Source organism: Puntigrus tetrazona, chromosome 7, assembly GCF_018831695.1.
Source record: "Puntigrus tetrazona isolate hp1 chromosome 7, ASM1883169v1, whole genome shotgun sequence".
NCBI classification, from domain to species: Eukaryota; Metazoa; Chordata; class Actinopteri; order Cypriniformes; family Cyprinidae; genus Puntigrus; species Puntigrus tetrazona.
Genome location: NC_056705.1, coordinates 6893532 through 6916582, shown reverse-complemented (window position 1 = coordinate 6916582; position 23051 = coordinate 6893532). Strand labels below are relative to the sequence as shown.

The following is a 23051-nucleotide window of genomic DNA, read 5'->3' as shown; positions in this document are numbered from 1 at the left end:
GCACGTCCGCTGCGTTCTCAAAACTCTGGCCATTGGATAATACCTAGAATATCAAAATCAACTGCGGGCGGCAGATCCTGTTCCTATCTAGCACCCAAACTCTGGAACAATCTCCCTAACTCTGTTCGGGAGGCAGACACACTCTATCAGTTTAAATCTAGATTAAAGACACATCTTTGTAACCTAGCCTACACATAACACACCAACACACTTTTATTATTCAAATCCGTTAAAGGGTTTTTAGGCTGCATTACTTAGATTTGCTGGAACCGGGAACACTACTCCTAAAATACGATGTACTCGTTACATCATACAAAGAATCGCATCTAAGCTAATATTAGTCTGTTGGGTTTCCATGTTTTGCATAATGATTTTTATACTGTACATATAAAAATAACTGCGTTATTGTCACCAACCCTATACCTAAACCCCTACAAGAATTTGTAAAAGTAATTTTAGATTTTCAAAAAAAATTACTCTGTATGTTTAATAAGCATGTTTCCTCATGGGGACCTAAAACATGTCCCAACAAATTTACTGGTATTCCTATCCTTGTAGGGACATTTGGTCCCCCATAACATGATAAGTACCAGGTACGCACACACACACACACACACACACATATATATATATATATATATATATAGTGTTTCCATTTTTATAGGTATAATGGTTTTTATACTGTACAGACTGTATGTGTTATTGTCTTGTACAAATGTAAAAGAAATGGTAAAAATGGTAAATTATGTATGTCTGGAATAATTTCTGAAGTACAAGGGATATAGATATAGATATATATATATAACTATATTTTGGTTGGTATAACTGTAATAGAAGTCTAAGTCCCCATATTTCACAGAAACAAACAACTCTCTCTCTCACACATATAATGTGTGTGTGTGTGTGTGTGTGTGTGTGTGTGTGTGTGTGTGTGTGTGTGTGTGTGTGTGTGTTTACTACTTACTGCTGTGACTACAAAATCTGATATGGTTTACCATATACTTTACTTGGCCATGTAATAAAAAATAAATAAATAAATAACTTGTAAGTGGTGTAAAGAGGCGCAAATAAAGATTTAGAATAATAGAATGACCCAGTTTATTATTTCAAGTGCGAAGCCCTGCATTTTAAATACTAGTAAAGCACAATACTCATGAATAAAAAAAAATAATTACTGGAATAAATGTGTCTGTCCCTCCCCCCTGACAGGATCCAGCTCTTCTGCTATGTGCCTGACTAAAACCTTTCCTCAGAACTAAAGCCTCTATCTTTGTGAGTTTCACTTCCTTTGACGGAGGCGTTGCTGTGTCCTGCCCAGTTACAAAACTGATCTAATGCAGAGACATCAAAGGGTGTTTCTCACAGACACACTTCTTGCTCCTTCTCGCTTGAACGTGAGAGGCTGAGAAAGTCGCTTTTTGCGCTGGCACCCTACGAAAGTGTGGTTGGTCGAGTTTGGTTATTCTGCGGTCGGGGTATGCAAACTAATGTCATTTTCTCTTTTTCAACTCTGACACACCAGCAGCTTTAACGACGAGAGACTCTTTTTCTAAAACTTCCTTATTCCTCTTGGATTTCACTTCACTTTCGCTCCCTCTGAGCTCATGTATGCTGAACCTTGACTTCCCGCACACTTCGGAGCCGGGGGATGAAACGCCTCCGCTCTCGCTCTAGACCCTAATGGTGGGAGGTGCAAAGTAAATTGAGACCAGGAAGCCCCTAAACCCCAAACGCTTTCAGGAGGTGCTTCTTAAAGGTCTGGTTAGCAGAGCTCTTTTGTGTGTTGTTGTTGTTTGTGAGAGGCAGACCAGTCGTTGTGAGGAAGTCTGCTTTTCTCTCTTCTTTTGTATCTGTGCTGTCTCGGATGCCTCAGTCTGTCATCTAAACTTCAGGTCATGAACGTCTTTAAAGAGGCCTGCTGCTCCGTTTTAGGAGTTCTTCTGGCTCTGTTTCTGCAAGGTGAGTCACTAATGATCACTAATGTATAAAACTGCTCAAATATACAATGCTGTGGCAGAGTAAATGAAATTAACTATGCTTGCTTAATAAATACAACATTATATATAATGCATGCTTGCAGCTGTGTTTTTACTACACTTTTTGAGGTAAAAGATCATGCATGTTAAGGTAGCATCAGTATTTCGTCTGTAATGAATGCTGTTAGACTCAGGAAACCTCAAGCCTTATCTATAGAGACTGTGGCTAGTTGTAATAGAGCGTTTCTTCTGTTGAAGCCAGCATTACTGTGTGAAATCAGGTTAATGGAGACATTTCTCCAGTCATTTCAACGACAAAAAGTGTCCCAGTTTACCTGAACTGACCCAAAAACGTGGTTTAACATTGATTTGTTGTTCAGTATTATTTGGCCAAAATTGCAAAAATGTGAAAAAACCCACACGCAACCGATGAAGCTGATTAAATAAGAGTTTAGAGAGAACATGAAATTACCATAAACATAAAAATAGACCTGTGAAGAAATTGCAGTGTAATAGGTGGAAGTGCTGCTATGATACATTTCCTTACAGAGCATGAACTGCGGAAGTTCATATAAAGATCAGAGTCATTGTACACTGAACATTTACATTTTAAAGACCAAATGAAACCAAATGCGTCCATATCTAATGGGTATAATGTTATTTTTAGCCTGATTTTTGATATTTTTAGCTGAGGAACCGTGAGATGGTCCGCGCTGATATAATGAAGTCTAATGACTTATTTATTATTTGTCAGCTTTCTGTTCCTTTTTTCCATTTTTCTGCTGTTGTTGTCAAACTGATATTTAATGAAGCATGTTAAATGTGAAAATTATGGCATGAATTAGTGACAGTGTGTCAGCATTTGTTGTGTGTTCTGTGTTGCAGGGTCGTGTGTTGATCCAGAGACGGAGGTCGTGCACAAAGCTGTTGGAGACTCACTGGAATTAATCGCTGAATATCCAAAAAAGATCTTGAAGTACACTGGAAATATCATGAGAGTGATTTTGCTGTGTACCAAAATAATGATTTGAAAAAGCTAATCCTGAATTATTTTCAGGAAGGCTAAAGCTGTATAAAGACAATATTAGCGTAACAGTAACAAACCTTAAACTCCAGGATTCTGGAAGCTTCTCTATTGTTGGAGAAGCAGTAAATAATACACATATTACACAATACACAGTCAAACGGATTGAGCTACATGTTCATGGTGAGTTTAATGACTTGATATTTATTCTGTTTGTGCATATTGAAGATGTGACGCTGAATATGTTCATGGTTGTTTAAATGAAGTTAAAAGACTTTTCTCATATCATTCTCCTTCAGATCTCATCAGAGAGGTGAACATTCAGTACGATTATTCCTGGCTGCAATCTCAAAACATCTGCTTGTTTCATCTCCGGTGTGCGGCTGATGATCCCGGGACCTTCTACAGCTGGAGCGGTCATCAGATCGGGACTCAAGGATCTGACCTGAACATCACTCTCGGTCCAGAAGAGAAAAACACAGTCACCTGCACAGCCAGGAACAACGTCAGCATCAAGAGCACTACTGAGGATGTAGTGTGCACAAGGAAGGGTCAAAGGTTCTGTGTAAAGGCTTAACTTCTCTAAGGATACAAAAAGGTTTACTTTGAAATAAAGACAAGCAAAGAAAAGGCCTGTGTATTTTGGAGATTATGTGTATTTTTTAAATAGCTCTAAAATGATCTTGTTAAATTATTTAGCATGATATTTAGGATGTATATATATTAAGAGCAACATGGGCCCAATTAAAAGAAAAATCTGTTCAAGTCACCAGTACTGCATTTTTATTTATCATATTTCCTTGTTTATTTTTGATAAGATGAACTTGAACTTGAATCTAAAACCAAAAGCACTTTCTTTAAAAATGTACTCATTTCAACCGACGAGAAAAATACAAAACAAACAAAACAGAAATGTTTTCAATTATTATGGCTCTTACAATAAATCAATCTGAGAAAGAAATGAAATTAAATGGGGAATGAAATAATCATACAAACAATATGTCTTAGATATTTTATACTCCAATAAGCCTCACACATATTTTAACCTCATTAAATGTTACGACCCATATACACATATATATATATATCTCAAAACATTCAAGCGCGGCACTGCGTTATTACGTCACATCTGTAAACATAAAGAAGATGTCAGAAAAAAAGCGTGGCAGACTTGTTATGCCTACTTCCTTGTTCAGATGACAAAATATGATATATTATATATTTCCCAGTATAACCCTGCACAGCACTTATAAAGGGGCTTTATTTATTGACTGCTTTAAAAGGAAAAAATCCTTTGCACGAAACGTTAGGAACTTGCAGTGTCTTTTTATGTTTGTCTGTGATACTGTCATCATTTATCTCAAGCAACGCATGTTTTGGATCACAACCGATAACGTTAGGTTCTTCTCACCATAACCCAGAACTTCTGAAGGTTCCCACAAAACCAAAAACGATGAATAAGATCTACGTCTTCTGTTTTCCTGAGCAGACTAACTGCAATTTAACCACAAGATGGCACAACAAACACATGCGGTAAATTTTTACTGATGTTTTTTACTATATGGCCTAGATATGGTCCTCAACTGGTACCATCAGCCTCGAGGTACACTTTCTCCAACCTTGATCAAAATAGCACTGTAAGACGCATAAATACAGTAACTCATTTGCTATGTTAACATCAAAATGCTTAAAGGGTGTTTTATATTTATAACAAAAGCATTACTTGACTCTTTTGACACGCTTTGAATGATAGCAGAATATTGTCAAGTCATGAAATGAAAAACGTTTGTTCTCCTATTAATATTTTGTTTAATAAGAGTGTAATGATCGTTGGTAGTAAAAACTATATTGCCGTTTTCATTGGTTTTTATATTTTTTATTTATACAATGGTTGTTTAAGAAAAAGGCCGTCCCCTTTAGTGACTTCAGGACAACTGATTTACTGGAGATGGAGGTCTCTGTAGAGCAAAAGTGGGCATTTTCTCTACCATGACCTAACCCTACCCTAAACCTACCCTCAGCTTTTCTCTTGAATGTTTTGCAGGGTTATAGGACCTTAAAGGGAGCAGATAAATAAATAAATAGAACAGAACAGAAACAAATAATGATCGATATCACTGAATTCTTAATAATGACTATTAAATGAATGTGTTGCTGAATTGAAAAGTAATTATGTACTTGACCGACCCACAGGGAATGTCCCGGGACTCGATGGCCAGTACATCCGGTCTCCAGGTGACATGGTGTAAAAACGCCCTGATTGGTCACTTTTATTACGTCGTCTGCAGAGAGGCGGGGTTCTCAACGGCTGAGGTGAATTTGGTGACTTTACCAATTTTCTTAGCAAGAGTTTGATTAATCGCTTTGCCAATGTCCACCCTGTCGGCGTAACATACGCCAGAAGTGATATTTAGCTAGTCACAGTTTGTTGTACGCTAACGTGCTAACTGAAGCTCAAGACGTCCACTCTGTCTGCCACTCGACAAAGTGGACTTTAACACGAAGAGTAGCATTTATTTGTAGTTAATGCTGAGAAAATAAATATGATAAGGGATGTCAATATATTACTTATATATAGGAAAGGGAAGTCATATCTTTCAGGAAATATACTTTGTAATGAAAATCTATTTAGAAGTAATACATGGGTGGCTATATCTTATTTGTGTCAGTTAATATGTTTTTATAGTACTTGGGTGTCTGCTATTTATGACATGACATAAAGTGAATGGAAAATCAAATCCAAAATTGAGAGTTGTGAGGGACGAAAGGCGCTCTTTGGTGATGTCGAGCTGTTCAGGTGTGTTTGATTAGAGATGGAGCGAACTTTAAGCACTGCTTAAAGCCTAAATGCATTGCATTTTATTTCAAGGGCCAGAGTTGAGCATCCTTGGCCTACATTTTACCCCTGAGAGGACCTTTAACTCACTTTTAACCCTGGGAAAAAAATATTGCGCCCTCGTGATATGGTTAGCACTGAGAAGTTACGCTTTTACACTCTTAACCAGGATCATGTGCCAAACATGTACAGTGTGAATTGATGCTGTTGTTTATCCAGATCACTTCCTACTCAAAAATCACATCTGAAATGACACGTGAAGTTAAAAATCCCACCAATGAACAGTGCCGACCGCTCAACCCTGCCCTCAGAGAGACAAATGATCTAATATCCTACTTCCAGTGATAATATAGAGCTATCTTATATCAAACTTGAAAGCAAACTGTAAAATAGACTTTGCATATATATATAGATGCCTACATTTATTTAAATTTTAATATAAATTTATTTATATAGTTGCAGCATCATGTGGTCAACATTTGGACGTGACATGTGATTGGCCAGACTCTGCTGTGTTCAAAATCACCCACTCATTCCCAATATTGGTCCACTATAATGTAGGGAGTGAACGGAGTCAGTGTAAATGGAGTCACAGTGTATTATGGGTATGTTCTTGCTGGATTTTGTGAGGATTTTCAATCAGGATTTAGACCGTACCATAGTACTGAGACGGTTCTCATTAGAGTTACTAATGACCTGCTTCTATCATCGGACTGTGGTTTCATCTCGTTGTTAGTGCTAATAGATCTTAGTGCAGCATTCGATACTATCGATCACAACATTCTCTTGAAGAGAATAGAAAGGTTTAAATTAGCAAGGTTCAAACTGTTTTTATCTGACCGCTATCAGTTTGTAGCAGTAAATGAGGAGGTATCATATTGTTACATATGGAGTGCCTCAAGGCTCAGCGCTAGGACCGTTGAACCTCTGGGAGATATCACCAGGAGACGTGGTGTTAGCTTCCACTGCTATGCTGATGATGCTCAGCTCTATATTTCTTCATGGCCCGCTGATACACACCAAATTGAGAATCTAAAAGAATGCATAGTCGACAAGAAAAACTGGATGATGAGTAATGCTAAATGCTAAATTCTGAAAAAACGGAGGTGCTAATAATTGGACCTAAACACCCCACATATAATAATCTAGAACACATGGCTGCTCTGTTAATTCTTCATCATCAGTTAGGAACCTAGGTGTGCTGTTTAACAGCAATCTTTTTGTTCCAAATTTTATATCCAAATTACGACCTATGATCTCAACGTCAAATGCAGAACTGTTAATTCATGTTAATTCAGTTTATGATCTCAAGGTTAGATTACTGTAATGCTTTATTGGGTGTATGTTCTGCACGTCCAAAACGCAGCATCTAGAGTCCTTACTAGAACTAGGAAGTATGATCATATTAGCCCGGTTCTATCAACACTGCACTGGCTCCCTATCTGTCATTTTCTGCTCAATGAAACAAACGTAGTTGGAATCAAAGAAGAGAGAGTTTAATGGTAAACATTCCTGGTGGCTCCGCGCCATAAACAAAAACAGAGTCTTAGGGAAGCGAGGTTCAAAACTGAAACACAAAAGTCAATTCCTTATCTGGTAATTCCAATACGAGTAGAAACTTAGGCAGGCAGGCAGGCAGGTGAATCGGGAGTTGTAAACTCAAGTATGTAACCTTGAGATCAGCCACAGACTGAATGGTGAATGTCTGCTTTATACCAGTGCTGGTGAGTGACAGCAGGTGCGGGTGATTAGTACTCCGGTGATTGTGAACGAGTCCAGGTGACGGGATCGGTAGGCGTGGGAAGTGACGGTGTGACACTATCAAACATCGAATAGATTTTAAAATCGTATTAATTACCTATAAAGCCCTGAATGGTTTATCTCCTCAATACTTGAGCGAGCTCTTATCACATTATAGTCCTGCACGTCCCGCTGCGTTCTCAAAACTCTGGCCATTGGATAATACCTAGAATATCAAAATCAACTGCGGGCGGCAGATCCTGTTCCTATCTAGCACCCAAACTCTGGAACAATCTCCCTAACTCTGTTCGGGAGGCAGACACACTCTATCAGTTTAAATCTAGATTAAAGACACATCTTTGTAACCTAGCCTACACATAACACACCAACACACTTTTATTATTCAAATCCGTTAAAGGGTTTTTAGGCTGCATTACTTAGATTTGCTGGAACCGGGAACACTAGTCCTAAAACACGATGTACTCGTTACATCATACAAAGAATCGCATCTAAGCTAATATTAGTCTGTTGGGTTTCCATGTTTTGCATAATGATTTTTATACTGTACATATAAAAATAACTGCGTTATTGTCACCAACCCTATACCTAAACCCCCTACAAGAATTTGTAAAAGTAATTTTAGATTTTCAAAAAAAATTACTCTGTATGTTTAATAAGCATGTTTCCTCATGGGGACCTAAAACATGTCCCAACAAATTTACTGGTATTCCTATCCTTGTAGGGACATTTGGTCCCCATAACATGATAAGTACCAGGTACACACACACACACACACACACACATATATATATATATATATATATATATATATATATATATAGTGTTTCCATTTTTATAGGTATAATGGTTTTTATACTGTACAGACTGTATGTGTTATTGTCTTGTACAAATGTAAAAGAAATGGTAAAAATGGTAAATTATGTATGTCTGGAATAATTTCTGAAGTACAAGGGATATAGATATAGATATATATATATAACTATATTTTGGTTGGTATAACTGTAATAGAAGTCTAAGTCCCCATATTTCACAGAAACAAACAACTCTCTCTCTCACACATATAATGTGTGTGTGTGTGTGTGTGTGTGTGTGTGTGTGTGTGTGTGTGTGTTTACTACTTACTGCTGTGACTACAAAATCTGATATGGTTTACCATATACTTTACTTGGCCATGTAATAAAAATAAATAAATAAATAACTTGTAAGTGGTGTAAAGAGGCGCAAAACGATTTAGAATAATAGAATGACCCAGTTTATTATTTCAAGTGCGAAGCCCTGCATTTTAAATACTAGTAAAGCACAATACTCATGAATAAAAAAAAATAATTACTGGAATAAATGTGTCTGTCCCTCCCCCCTGACAGGATCCAGCTCTTCTGCTATGTGCCTGACTAAAACCTTTCCTCAGAACTAAAGCCTCTATCTTTGTGAGTTTCACTTCCTTTGACGGAGGCGTTGCTGTGTCCTGCCCAGTTACAAAACTGATCTAATGCAGAGACATCAAAGGGTGTTTCTCACAGACACACTTCTTGCTCCTTCTCGCTTGAACGTGAGAGGCTGAGAAAGTCGCTTTTGCGCTGGCACCCTACGAAAGTGTGGTTGGTCGAGTTTGGTTATTCTGCGGTCGGGGTATGCAAACTAATGTCATTTTCTCTTTTTCAACTCTGACACACCAGCAGCTTTAACGACGAGAGACTCTTTTTCTAAAACTTCCTTATTCCTCTTGGATTTCACTTCACTTTCGCTCCCTCTGAGCTCATGTATGCTGAACCTTGACTTCCCGCACACTTCGGAGCCGGGGGATGAAACGCCTCCGCTCTCGCTCTAGACCCTAATGGTGGGAGGTGCAAAGTAAATTGAGACCAGGAAGCCCCTAAACCCCAAACGCTTTCAGGAGGTGCTTCTTAAAGGTCTGGTTAGCAGAGCTCTTTTGTGTGTTGTTGTTGTTTGTGAGAGGCAGACCAGTCGTTGTGAGGAAGTCTGCTTTTCTCTCTTCTTTTGTATCTGTGCTGTCTCGGATGCCTCAGTCTGTCATCTAAACTTCAGGTCATGAACGTCTTTAAAGAGGCCTGCTGCTCCGTTTTAGGAGTTCTTCTGGCTCTGTTTCTGCAAGGTGAGTCACTAATGATCACTAATGTATAAAACTGCTCAAATATACAATGCTGTGGCAGAGTAAATGAAATTAACTATGCTTGCTTAATAAATACAACATTATATATAATGCATGCTTGCAGCTGCTTTTTACTACACTTTTTGAGGTAAAAGATCATGCATGTTAAGGTAGCATCAGTATTTCGTCTGTAATGAATGCTGTTAGACTCAGGAAACCTCAAGCCTTATCTATAGAGACTGTGGCTAGTTGTAATAGAGCGTTTCTTCTGTTGAAGCCAGCATTACTGTGTGAAATCAGGTTAATGGAGACATTTCTCCAGTCATTTCAACGACAAAAAGTGTCCCAGTTTACCTGAACTGACCCAAAAACGTGGTTTAACATTGATTTGTTGTTCAGTATTATTTCGCCAAAATGGCAAAAATGTGAAAAATGTGAGAAAAAAACCACACGCAACCGATGAAGCTGAGTAAATAAGAGTTTAGGAGAACATGAAATTACCATAAACATAAAAATAGACCTGTGAAGAAATTGCAGTGTAATAGGTGGAAGTGCTGCTATGATACATTTCCTTACAGAGCATGAACTGCGGAAGTTCATATAAAGAACAGAGTCATTGTACACTGAACATTTACATTTTAAAGACCAAATGAAACCAAATGCATCCATATCTAATGGGTATAATGTTATTTTTAGCCTGATTTTTTATATTTTTAGCTGAGGAACCGTGAGATGGTCTGCGCTGATATAATGAAGTCTAATGACTTATTTATTATTTATCAGCTTTCTGTTCCTTTTTTTCCATTTTTCTGCTGTTGTTGTCAAACAGATATTTAATGAAGCATGTTAAATGTGAAAATTATGGCATGAATTAGTGACAGTGCGTCAGCATTTGTTGTTTGTTCTGTGTTGCAGGGTCGTGTGTTGATCCAGAGACGGAGGTCGTGCACAAAGCTGTTGGAGACTCACTGGAATTAATCGCTGAATATCCAAAAAAAGATCTTGAAGCACAATGGAAATATCATGAGAGTGATTTTGCTGTGTACCAAAATAATGATTTCAGAATAGCTAAACCTGAATTATTTTCAGGAAGGCTAAAGCTGTATAAAGACAATATTAGCGTAACAGTAACAAACCTTAAACTCCAGGATTCTGGAAGCTTCTCTATTGTTGCACTAGCAGTAAATAATACACATATTACACAATACACAACCAAACGGATTGAGCTACATGTTCATGGTGAGTTTAATGACTTGATATTTATTCTGTTTGTGCATATTGAAGATGTGACGCTGAATATGTTCATGGTTGTTTAAATGAAGTTAAAAGACTTTTCTCATATCATTCTCCTTCAGATCTCATCAGAGAGGTGAACATTCAGTACGATTATTCCTGGCTGCAATCTCAAAACATCTGCTTGTTTCATCTCCGGTGTGCGGCGTCTGATGATCCCGGGACCTTCTACAGCTGGAGCGGTCATCAGATCGGGACTCAAGGATCTGACCTGAACATCACTCTCGGTCCAGAAGAGAAAAACACAGTCACCTGCACAGCCAGGAACAACGTCAGCATCAAGAGCACTACTGAGGATGTAGTGTGCACAAGGAAATCTGACGGATCAAGTACACCAAACGTCTCACATTTTCTAACGATTGAAACAGAGTTTTAGAATCATCTGAAGCGTTACGTAACGTGCAACTGTGTTCATATCCGCAGGTTTTCCTCAGAAGTATGTGCTGATGGCGGTAGGCGCCGGTGTCGTCGCTGTGGTCGTTCTCTGCGGAGCGCTCGCCGCGTGCTGCAGGTGGAGGAACAAGAGAGGTGTGTTGAACAAGTGTGTACAAACAGGGCAGGAGGCGTACAGCATTTCACTCACAACCTCACAGCTGCTTCTACTCTCTTTCAGGGCCGTCAGAAAGCGAGGCTGGTATTACAGTCTACGAAGACGTGAACGTTAGCCCGGCGAAGGTGAGCGCCTCGTTTCTGGCTTCATCCTTATCTTTTTGAAGCCCCGCGTTTCAGATCATTAAAGGCCCAAAAATGTACATTTTGCCATCGTCGCAGAATACTATCTCCTTTTAATATGCAAAGTGTTACATTTCTTTGTAGCTATTTGTGAAATCTACCTGCAATTTCCTGAGCAAGAAACGACAAAAATAAAAAAAGAGTAATGTAAAGGTTTTCACAAATAATTGAATTAAACCTGGAATACTGAAGTAGAAAGACTGTAGCAGGACACACTCTTTTTTTTACTTCCTAGACACAGATGAACTTAATTTGTGGCATGGAAATGCTGATAAACGTCTAGTTAACCAGATTTAATCTTTCTTGCAGAAACGCTCTGAAAGTGTTATAAACGGGATGTCCATTTATGAAACGGTGGATGATACGAAACTCTCACAGAACTTGGTGAGCGTACTTGCATGCGTCCTCCTTATTTTTATTAATTATTCTCATTGCACGTATTTACTAACAAGCCATAATTGAATGCTAATTGAATTTGACACACTGTGACACATGTTTGGAGAAGCTGGGGGCTTTTTGCGAAGCTTTTCTCTGGAATCTAACGTCACATTTACTCCCCCCGCAGCCTCAAACACTGTACGACAAAATCAACTATCAGCGTCACCCTGCGGTCAGCACCAGCACTTCCTCTCCTTACCAGGAAGTCCTGTGAGTGAGGCACAGACGGCGCTTCATGTAACGTTTAACCCTCTTTATTCTGGTTCGGCCTGCTGTGTGCATCATTGGCTGCGTTGGTTTACCTTTGAACTCTGCATCAAATGCATTGTGTATTACATGTATCCCGTTGAAACACTTTATATAAAGCAGATTATTTTCTACATATGCAGAATTCACAGTGCAACACAATATTACATTACACACATCATCATTCAAAGGTTTGGGATCAGGAAGATTCCCAAAAGGTTTTTAAGCTCAGCAAGGCTGCATTTATTTGATCAAAAATATGGTAAAAATTGTAAAAAAATTGTATATGTATACATTTATATATTAAAATTATTATATTTTTCTTAAATATATACATGCATGTGTTTGTATTTATATATACCATGCAGAATAAATGAATGCATCCTGGCTGTATAAAAGTTACCTAACAGTTGAATCCAAACTTTTAAATTTGAACTGCTTCGTTTCACTTATTGATATGCATTAAAATTAAACGTAAAGCAATAATATTGAGACCAAAGACGAAAACCGGAGAAAGTTCATCCAAAAATGAAGTCCTGATGTTTATCTGCTTACCCCCAGGGCTCCCAAGATGTAGGTGACCGTTTCTTCAGCGGGACACAACGAAGATTTTTAACTCAACCCTTTGCAGTCTGTCAGTCATATAATGCAAGTCAATGGACACACAATGTTAGAGAGTGAAAAACATGCACGGACAAGTCCAAATGAAACTCTGAATACACAAAACAATTGGTTTGTGTGAGAAACTGAACATCATTCATATCAATGTTTAAATAACATCCATTGCATGAAGCCTCTTTGCGCTCTGCACATAGATACATAAGCATAGAGCTTTTCTATGGGCGCTGTATGTAAGAATCTGCAGGAATATGCACATATATATCTAAAACATCAAATGTTTATTTTTGGGTGAACTGTCCCTTTAATAACATCTTATATCGCACTCTACGGTTGTCCGTAACAGAAGAAGAACCATGTAGTAACTGAGCGTGTTCACACCTGGAACATCGTAATAATGTCTTTCTGTGTGTGTAGGAGTATATAGACAGCCTTTGCAGTCAGTCAGCTGCTCTCTGCTTTCAGACTGCTGAGACAAGAGCATTAAAAGTCACTTCCCCTCACTATAATTAGGCATTTACCGATTGGTCAGTCTCTCAGAAATAATGCCACTATATTTTTATTATATATTTGACATCCATCCGAGATGACTAACTCATCAGCCAGACTCTCGACCCGCCGTCTATGTCCTTAAAGCATCAGTTCAGCCAAAAATGAAAATTAGTCCATGTTTAACTCACCCTCAAAGCATTCTAGGCGTATGTGACTTTAAGTAACACTTTAGAATAGGAAACCCCTCAATACACTCCTACTTCGCTGCTTAGTAATAGTGCAGTATTTGTTCAGTTTAGGCATTAGGTGGAGTTAGGGATGTAGAGCGAGGCATTAATAATGTGTGTTTCCCGAAGTAAAAATGTCTCGGTGGGTGTTTTTGCTCAACAGTCCAAATGTAGCAATATAAATCCATCATAAAAAATAAAATAAATATTTATTCGCTCTTCCAGAGCCGTGTTTTGGACTGTTGCACAAAGACACATAATGCTTAGAAGAGCCCGGGCAATTTTTATAAAACTCCGACTGGATTCGTCTGAGAGAAGAAAGTCGTATACACCTGCTTCGAGGGTGAGTAAAACATGGGCTAATTTTTAGTTTTGGGTGAACTAATCCTTTAAACGTCTTTCACGTAACGATATTAGGGGTGTAACGGTTCACGGGCATTTTCCGTCGTCTGGAATGCACTCGTCAAAGGGGGTGATGTCATTTCCTGGTTATATTTAGCTGGGACGTTCCCATGACAACGAACATGGGTGTCGCTGTTTTAATGCCATAAATGTATTTTTATTGCTGTTAGCATAACTGTTGCAAATAAACATACATCTTATATTTGAACATACGTTTTTTAAAATATGCTAATATACAAAAACTAATATGTATATATGTTTTTTACATAAACTGTATTTTTCTCGTGCCGCCCGTCAGCGAATCTGGTGCTGGTCATCTTACAATCCTTATATACTTGAGTCAGGTTAGGCACCAGGATGAAAACAAGGCTGTGAGGTATAGACGATGCATTTTATAAAGGTCCTTTTTCACAACTTTTAGTCATTTTTGTAGTAGTTTTTAGTAGAAAACCTTCATGTTGTCAAACAACAGTGGAATCCATTGAACGCTCTGTGCTTCTAAAACAGCCTCGTTTTCATTTCTGTCAAAAATAACTGACTTGACCAAGAGTTGACCTGACTAGACCTAGACCTGACACAACAGCAGAAGAAAAAACTGAACCCAATCACATGTCACGGCATGCATACCATTTTTAATAATGCATATGCTAAAACCAAAGCGACCGCAGTGAAATCAAATGGTGCAGACTTCACACTTCCGCTAGAAAACAAGAAAATAAACTCAAATAATTACTCAAATAAACAGCTCTTCATAAACTCAGTTTTCAGTGGCGGTGAAAGCTTATAGCGTGGGGACGTTACAGACCACTTCTGTGACGAACCATGTCTCTTTTGTTTACTCTGCTGTAAGTAATTACCGTTTTTTTTATTACAGGTTCATGAAGTTAGATTCAAAACCTTTTAAAGAAAATTGAACCTTTAAGTGTATCACCTACACTTATAAGGATCATGAACTGCCTGTTTTATATTTTGTACTGTTCTGTCCACTTCTGTGTTATCAACATTTTTACATAAAAAAAAAAAAATTAAGTTATTACGTATTTTTAGTTGGATTCGACATGTATCACACCGCTATGTGTATGACACTGTGCTTATAGATGATGCTTGACACTTCGAGAATCAGACACAAAACCAAAATACAGCTGATTGAATGTGTCGTTTTATTTTTACTACTGTGGAGTTAAAAGGTTTTTCACCAGTGAATGTCAGTCATATGAGTGTTTCGCAACATCTGAGTCAGTAAATGCAGTACATTTGAATAAAATCAAAGGTTATAAGCTTTTTAGGCACTCAAAAAAGCATTTTATAAAAGTTACTGTGATATTATATTTGTATTTTGCTGGTTTAAATGTATTGCTCTGATTTTTCTTCTTATGTTCTAAAGTGGTTGCGAGAAAAGCACAATGTAAAAATAGCTTCTGAAATAAAGTCACTGAGCCGAAATGTTAAAGTTCAAAGGTCACCTTTTTTAACAAACACAAAACAAAATAATGACACAACAAAGACACACAAACAAAAGTTGACATAAAATGATAGCATAGCATTATACTTCAAGCAAAAACGTAAAACAGGACCAATAGAGCAGGCAAACAAATGCCTCTATAGACACTGTGTCATATACAACATGATAAAAAAAAATACATTTATCTTTTTACTGGGTCTGAAGGGTTCGCTCGTACAGATATGCTGAAACTGAGGTCATGTGTTAATTTCGAAATAACCCTGACCACTTCCCACTGACAAAACAGCACAATGACCTACATAGACAAGTCGTTGCTGAGAATAGCTGTGACACATACTGCTGTTGTTCATCAAACAACCAGAAATGACATCGAAAACAAGTTTCACAAGGAGTTTCCAACAAAGAAGCTACAATAAAAAATGAGGCTGCTTTACGAAGGCGTCCTAGGTGCGTGTGCCCTTGTCCTGATCCCGACAAGCCTTCCCATGGGAATAAGTGGGTGTTTGCTATATACAGTTCAGAAGACATGAAATAAAGTGTGTGTATCCGTAATAATACCTCTCACGGCTCGGGGTGAATAAAGGCTAGTGACAAATCCATGTTTATAAGATAAATGTCCATATTTCAAACGTCTTTCCCTCCTGTTGACTGTGGTAACCGGAAGCAGTCCTGGATGCCGTAGTATATGCGAGCCGTGGCGAGCCTCTGGGAAATGTAGGAGCAGATGTAAACCGGTCTCCTCTTGGCTTTTACGACATCCACCAGGACCTCTACAGGAGGCCTTCGTTCACTCCGAGGAGCCTTGCTGGGGGCGTTTTATTACAGATCCGCACACTTCCTTTCACTCCCTTTGAACAGTATACACCACTGATCCTCAAATCTGGACCTCAAGATCCATTGTCCTGCAGAGTTTGGCTTTAACCCCAATCAAACACGCCTGAGCGTGCTGATCAGTGTCTTCAGGATCATTAGAAAAGCAGAGTTTTATCCTGGTTGGAGCTAAACTCTGCAGTGCATTGGACCTCAAGGGTAAGACTTGAGGAACCCTGGTATAAAATACATCGAAAAATACCACTAAAGGGGTACCTTGAGCGTCAAAACGCAACGCCAAGGTCCTGACCAAGCTTGTGTGAGACCACTTGGGAGTGAGCGAGTAAAACTAAAATAAAAACTAAATAAATAAATAAAAAAATTTAAAAAACGCTGGTTAACACTTTCTACGAAGCCTCTATTATAATACAGTATAAAGGTATTCTTAAGGTGATATAATGTGATATAATATTTGGCAATAGCTTTTAAGAGTTTCATTTCAATGTCAAGATATGATAGAAATGAAGTACATTTAATAAGGTGTTCATTGTGTATATATAATTGTGTATATTATAATCATACCCTTAAAAGTTATAAATCACAAATATCTAAATATCATGCTGTATTATAATTGTTTTTAAGGTTATTCATGAAATGGTGTTACACATTGTACGTTTTTGTAAAATGCATTATGCATTCGTTATAATGCCTTACGGATGTCCTTATAATGCACAGGCTTCATAGAAAGTGTTACCGAAAGCTGCCGTGCTGATTCATGATCAGATCTTTCAGACGAATGAAATTTGAAAACAACATCCAATTGTGGTACCTTTGAAAATGTTGCTTGATTCACCAGAAAACACAGATGACACATTTCACAGACCGCTCGTAATGAGGACAAAGCATTGTTTTCTTTACAGTAAAACAAACGCAATGGCGGCGGTGCTTCAAAAAAACTCATATTACGTCCGTTACGTGGGCGATGTCCGTGATATGATTTTGGGTGAAAAGGAGGAGACGTCCGTGCAAGCATCTATAATTTTGTCTGGAAAACATTGATTAGAGTTCATAAACATGGGTCGTGTAAAAGCTGCAGTGCAAAGCTGATTACAGGACGTGCTTGTTACCTTTATATTTTCTACATGCATATGAGATCAAAACTGTAGCTAGAGCGGTGAACGCAATAGCCAGCATCACAGAAGACGTGCAGGAACCACAAACGGTGCAGACTTCGCACTTCTGGTTCTCCTTCTCTTCTAACAAAAGAAGAAAAAAAAAAGTTAGTTTTCGAAGGCCTTGCCCCGTTACAGGCCTTACTTACAAAGTCACAGGCCTTTTCTGTCACGAACATGACAAGTGTTAAGTTTAGCATGTGTTGGGTGTTAACAAGTACGTGTTAAACTCAAATGTCACCGTTTTTTTTGCATGTAAAAAAAACCCTACTTTTCACACCTCAAAGCCAAAGTATATTCATGTTTAGATGCGAGCGAATGGCGCATGCACACAGCCGAACTCATAGCTGTTCAAAATGCATCTCATTTGCAAGCACGTGTGCCATCGATACGAGTGAGTTTCACTCCTGTCCAGCGTGTGCGATATTTCACTGCTTAAGTTATGACTGATAGAGATTATTAATCCTTTTGACACTGTAGTTTGAAATGACAGTTACGACCACAAAGTCGTAAAAACCAAACCCTGTCTTTTTAAGATGAGAGATGCAAATTAATGCAGCATCAGTATTGACTTCTTCTTCTTTTTTTTTTTTTTTTTAAATGGACGCAATTTTAATTTCATATTTTTTATTCACAATGAATCTAAGTTGCATGTACTCAATACTTTCGTATCGTACAATCACGATAAGACATACATTCGTAAATTGAATAAAAACCTAATAAAACACCTTTGTATTTATCAGTAGAGTAAAAATGTTATGTACTGTACGTTGCTATCTTCTCAGACTGGAAGTGACTTAAAATGCACCTGATGTGGTAATTACGAATTTCCAAAAATCATAAATACGAACTTTCCAGGAGAATCAAGAAAAACCCCTGTTTCCAATGAAGCACGATGTCAGCATTCTTTGTTTCTGACTGAAAGACAATAATGCACCTGGAGTACAAGCAGTACGATCACATATACGTCTTTAAGATGACTCACAAACATCTGATAAACGTCAGTTTCACATACATTCTAAATCACAAACATCTGTTGGATAACTTTTAAGAAACGTCTTGAGATGAGCGAAAACACATCTTGAAGATGTAAATTTAGACATGCCTGAGATGTACGTGTGCTATCAGCGCAGTGTATGCAAACTAAACAGATTACCAACAAATAAAAAATAAATTCTAGAGAGTGAACACGGTTCTATGGATTGGCCGATGTTCCCCAAAACATAGGACCGGGCGGTAAATCGATAATATTGCACTCGCGATGAGGCAATGGTCCATGTGTATGCACATAACTATGATGAAAATATGGTTTATTAAGTCATTCTTCTTGTAATATTCTTTATGATAAAGTATATAGTAATGCAATGCCTTTATCACCGCTCAGAATATTATGAAATATCTTGTGTGCCTAATTCTGCCACAAAAATCTCTCAAGGATTTCTTTCAAACGTGTTTGTTTGTCTTTGAAACACTATTTAAGATGGAAGGACCCAAACAAGTACGACTGTCAAGGTGCAGAGAAGGATGAAAAACACTGTCTTAACAAAAATGACAACTTTGGCACTGTAGCGTCACCATTGCGCCATTTTGGAGAATATCTGCCGGATGCAAACTGTGCGTGCTGTTCTGTGTCTGCTACGTCACGACCAAAGAGCATCATTACATTTGTTTTCTTTCCGTACAAAACATATTTCGTAGCTTCGTAATATTACAGTTGAACCACTGACGGCAGATGGAGTATTCAGACGACGTCTTGCACGCTTTACTGGGCCTCGACGGTAAAAATAGTTTGGCGATCAATGGGACAGTCACACGTTTTTATCTAAAATATCTTAAATTGTAGACAAACTAAGCTTTTATGAGTTTGTAACGACGTGGGGTTACGTGATTAACATTTTAATTTTAGGGGGAAGTAACCCTTTAACTGTCAATCATATTTTTGAACGCAGACACTATCCAAAGTTAAATTCACGAATGAAAATATAATAAAAAAAGGATGATATTTTTCAAGTGATACAGAATTTTTTTCACATACACTTTAAACAAAAAATCGTTAAAGTATGTGTTTAAGGTGAGACTCACCTGAACATCCCACTGTTATTTGCCTGGTCACCGTCTGCTGACCTCTAGAGACGGTGCAGTTAAACGTCACATTTCTGTTGCCCCTAAATGATGCCAGAAGAACCAGCGAAGAGTTACGAATTTCTGAAATGTACGTCGAACCGTTGAACTCTTTGCTAGGCATCCAGGACAAATTGACGTTTTGGCCAGATGCGGTGCACTCGAGAGCAACGTAGCACTGGTGGGAACTGAGGGAACACATCTTGTTCTGAACCTCAGGTGTCTCGAGACTTTCTGCAGGACGTTACATCAGTTACTCAATCTGCATGACAGTCACTGAGCAGACTCACACTGTCGACTACACCAAAACTGCTTACCTTGAACCATGAGACGCACTTTGTTTTGTTTTTGTATGCCATCCGAGTTGACCAATTCCACGGTGTATGTCAAGCTGTCGTCAGTCTTCACATTGTGGATCGTTAAATCTCCCGTTTTGCTGTCGAGGCTAAGTCGACCCTCATATTTCCAGAAGTTGTGAAAAAACGGATAACCGTTATTTAGACGCGTGATGTATGTGAAGTTCTTATAAATGGACCACTGAACTTTGGTGAGATTCCATGATCTGTCCACTCCAGACTTCAGGACCACCGACTGACCGCTGTAACCGATAACCTCAATGCCATGCACTGCAAAAAACAGACACAGATCTGTAGATGTTTTTACACGTGAGAGGATGCGTTCTGTTGTTTTCGTGGAAATGGGAAACACCCCGTTTCCAACGAAGCACAATTTAAGTTCACTTTCTTCGCCTCTGAATTTTTATTTCTGTATTTTCTCAAAAATTCTCCATTGATCTCATACGAAGGATAACTCTACAACAATAACACAAGCAACTCTTCGGTCACCTCACCTTGAAGTACACACACTACACACAGCAGCACAACTCCACACAGACCCATCGCTCCTAGGCTTGTCGGCGTTGATCAATGAGGTCCTCGGAGCCCTTGGCTTTCTGATTGTAGGACTCCTTATCTGAAAACACAGGCAACTGACTTTGAGTCATGCTACCGCATTTCTCTAGAAGCAAATGGGAAGTGAGACGCTGACACGTGTTTCCTTTCAACTTGTGAGACCTGATATTTGTGTTTGAAAGTACAGGCTTTGGTTGTTTTAATTAATGTTCAGCAGTGAAGTAAACTTCAAGGGATATCTCTTCTAGCGGGCCGGTGGTCTTAATCGAAAACACTGCTCTGTTTGTCTAGTTTTAAAAGCGGCATGTAAATCCCAAGCACAAGGAACTTCCTGTTCCTGTCACAATTGACACCCAGCACCCACACAAACTAGCGCTTGAACTTTCATGGCATTCGTTTGAATGCTATATTGATCTGTTTAAACAACAGCAAGTGATGAAAAAAATACCCCAATGTGGTTCCAGTCCTGAGGAACATAAATGGTATCTGATTGCTGCTCTTGAGCACGTTGACTAAAAATGACTATAAACTGTCATCAGTCATGCTTATTTAAAAAAAAATGATTGTTCTCCAGAAATCTTCCTCTTTTTTTGTAACCATCACATGTCTTTTGTGTTACAGACCAGTGATGTTGGATGTTATTACCTTTCACTCTGTTTGACTGGATTTTGAGGAAGCAAACAATTCAGTATCTGTGGCACAGCAGAAGATTTTGTAGTCAATAATGGCTTGTTTGAAAGAAAAGCTAGATAAATAATAGGCCCGGTGATTAAAAAAGATGACTTAAAATAATTCCAGACAAAACAAGCTTTAGGGCTCCTCGGGTGGTGGTAGAAATCACTTTAATAAGTGAAATTAAAAATAATAATAATAATAATAAAATGGAAAAACTTCATGACAAATGCACAAACTATTATTTAAGTTTTATATGAAAAAGATTTGCTCTGAATGAAAACATGCTTTAATATCTCTCTCTCAAAAACAAAAAATAATAAATCTGTAGTGGTTAATGAAATTTATTTCCAATTTAAAAGGTTTTGTACCAACACCCCCTTGTGGGTGTGTGTGTGTGTATATATATATATATATATATATATATATATATATATATATATATATATATATATATATATATATACACACACACACCCACAAGGGGTGAACTGACCAGTTTTGGAGGTGTCATGTCTAAATTCAGTCTGGTGGCCGATCCTTATTGACGCTCATAGAACCAGTAAAAGCAGAGTGTGAAGGTTTCATTATCAGAGTAATAGCACAGTTTTGTTAAAAATATTGCAATGGACACCACGTTATGGATGACATATCGGAGATTAAAAGAGGACAAATTGTTGGTGCACCTCTTGCTGGCGCATCTGTGACCCAGACAGGAAGTCTCTGAGGGATCCAGGGTATTGTCAGCATACACCAAGAAGGACAAACTACATCCACCAGGAGTAACTATGGACGCAAGAGGAAGCTGCCCAACTCAGAGTAGAATTAAAAGTGCACCTCAACTCTCCAGTTTCCACCAAAACTGTCCTTTGGGAGCTACTCAGGGTTAATATACACAAGGCCGGACTGTTATAGCCAAACTTTTGGTCACTCGTGCCGATGCCAAACGTTGGTTTTAATGGAAAACCTTGAGCTGTGGATCAGAGCTATTGTTCTCTGATGAGTCCACCTTCACTATCTTCCCTACATCCGGGAGAGTTAGGCTTTGGTTTCTCCACACAAGTGTACATGAGTGAAGCATGGAGGTGGATCAGTCATGTTTTAGGCACAATACTTCACTGCCAAGGACTACCGAATCATTCTTGAGGACCATGTGCACCCAACGGTTCAAACATTGTATCCTGAAGGCGGTGCAGTGTATCCAGATGATACACTGCACTGAGCCACTTTGGGTGTTTTGGAGGAGCGGTTCAGAAAACGTTTTCCTCCACCAGCGTCACGTAACGACCTGGACACTATTCTGAAGAAGAATGGCTCAAAGTGCCTCTGGACACTGTGCAGGATTCCCAAGACCAACTGATGCTGTACTGACCGCAAAAGGATGCCCTACACCATACTAAAGGATTATCCAGGCGTTTGAGTTTCATTATCCAACCCTGTATATATGTGTATGTAGGTAACAATCAATTTATTTTAGCTATTATGTTTTAAATTAAAATTTCACAGCCACATGAAGAGGTTTTAAAGCAGGAAGACTAAAAAAAAAAGAACGTGTAAAATACCATTTTGCATATCCACACTAACATAGACAGCTAACATGCAGTAGGCTATACTTTATTCACTAAAATATCATCATATCCAAACTTGCTCACTCTATTATTCAAGATTAAATGCATTAGAATTGCGTTAAGAACTTCTTGGAGACACAGTTTCGATTGAAATATTCAGATCAATCCAGAATTTATTGA

General features: G+C 38.3%; 2 protein-coding genes and 1 long non-coding RNA gene across 5 annotated transcripts; 2 read left to right on the top strand and 1 right to left on the bottom strand.

The window, feature by feature from the left end:
* The first annotated feature begins 1303 nt into the window (after positions 1–1303).
* Positions 1304–3744, top strand: LOC122349041. Its single transcript, XR_006251392.1, has 3 exons — positions 1304–1959; positions 2862–3183; positions 3300–3744. It is a non-coding gene; the product is annotated as an uncharacterized LOC122349041 (long non-coding RNA).
* Positions 3745–9173: 5429 nt separating this feature from the next.
* Positions 9174–14363, top strand: si:cabz01074944.1 (SLAM family member 6). Of its 3 annotated transcripts, XM_043244939.1 has the most exons (9): positions 9174–9507; positions 9644–9710; positions 10623–10946; positions 11063–11329; positions 11424–11528; positions 11614–11675; positions 12042–12116; positions 12298–12380; positions 12978–14363. In XM_043244939.1, the coding sequence occupies exons 2-9, from the start codon at positions 9647–9649 to the stop codon at positions 12991–12993; spliced, it is 996 nt and encodes a 331-aa protein (XP_043100874.1). In that variant the 5' UTR covers positions 9174–9507; positions 9644–9646; the 3' UTR covers positions 12994–14363. The 3 variants fall into 3 exon arrangements, with proteins under 3 accessions (XP_043100874.1, XP_043100873.1, XP_043100875.1); XM_043244938.1 differs by having other exon boundaries at positions 9174–9710; XM_043244940.1 differs by having other exon boundaries at positions 9174–9710; positions 12298–12407.
* A 1237-nt stretch (positions 14364–15600) lies between these two features.
* Positions 15601–20750, bottom strand: si:cabz01074946.1. Its single transcript, XM_043244951.1, has 5 exons — positions 20571–20750; positions 20038–20346; positions 19682–19954; positions 17555–17683; positions 15601–17472 (listed from the first exon to the last, which is right to left on the bottom strand). The coding sequence occupies exons 1-5, from the start codon at positions 20617–20619 to the stop codon at positions 17399–17401; spliced, it is 834 nt and encodes a 277-aa protein (XP_043100886.1). The 5' UTR covers positions 20620–20750; the 3' UTR covers positions 15601–17398.
* Positions 20751–23051: the final 2301 nt, after the last annotated feature.

Excerpts from the sequence above, each read along its gene's own strand:
- si:cabz01074944.1 (XM_043244939.1), top strand. The coding sequence starts at position 9,647 with ATGAACGTCTTTAAAGAGGCCTGCTGCTCCGTTTTAGGAGTTCTTCTG. Across the intron at positions 11,676-12,041 it reads TGAACGTTAGCCCGGCGAAG|AAACGCTCTGAAAGTGTTAT; the intron begins GTGAGCGCCTCG and ends TCTTTCTTGCAG. Across the intron at positions 12,117-12,297 it reads CGAAACTCTCACAGAACTTG|CCTCAAACACTGTACGACAA; the intron begins GTGAGCGTACTT and ends CTCCCCCCGCAG.
- si:cabz01074946.1 (XM_043244951.1), bottom strand. The coding sequence starts at position 20,619 with ATGGGTCTGTGTGGAGTTGTGCTGCTGTGTGTAGTGTGTGTACTTCAA. Across the intron at positions 20,347-20,570 it reads TGTAGTGTGTGTACTTCAAG|TGCATGGCATTGAGGTTATC; the intron begins GTGAGGTGACCG and ends TGTTTTTTGCAG. Across the intron at positions 19,955-20,037 it reads AGTGCGTCTCATGGTTCAAG|AAAGTCTCGAGACACCTGAG; the intron begins GTAAGCAGTTTT and ends AACGTCCTGCAG.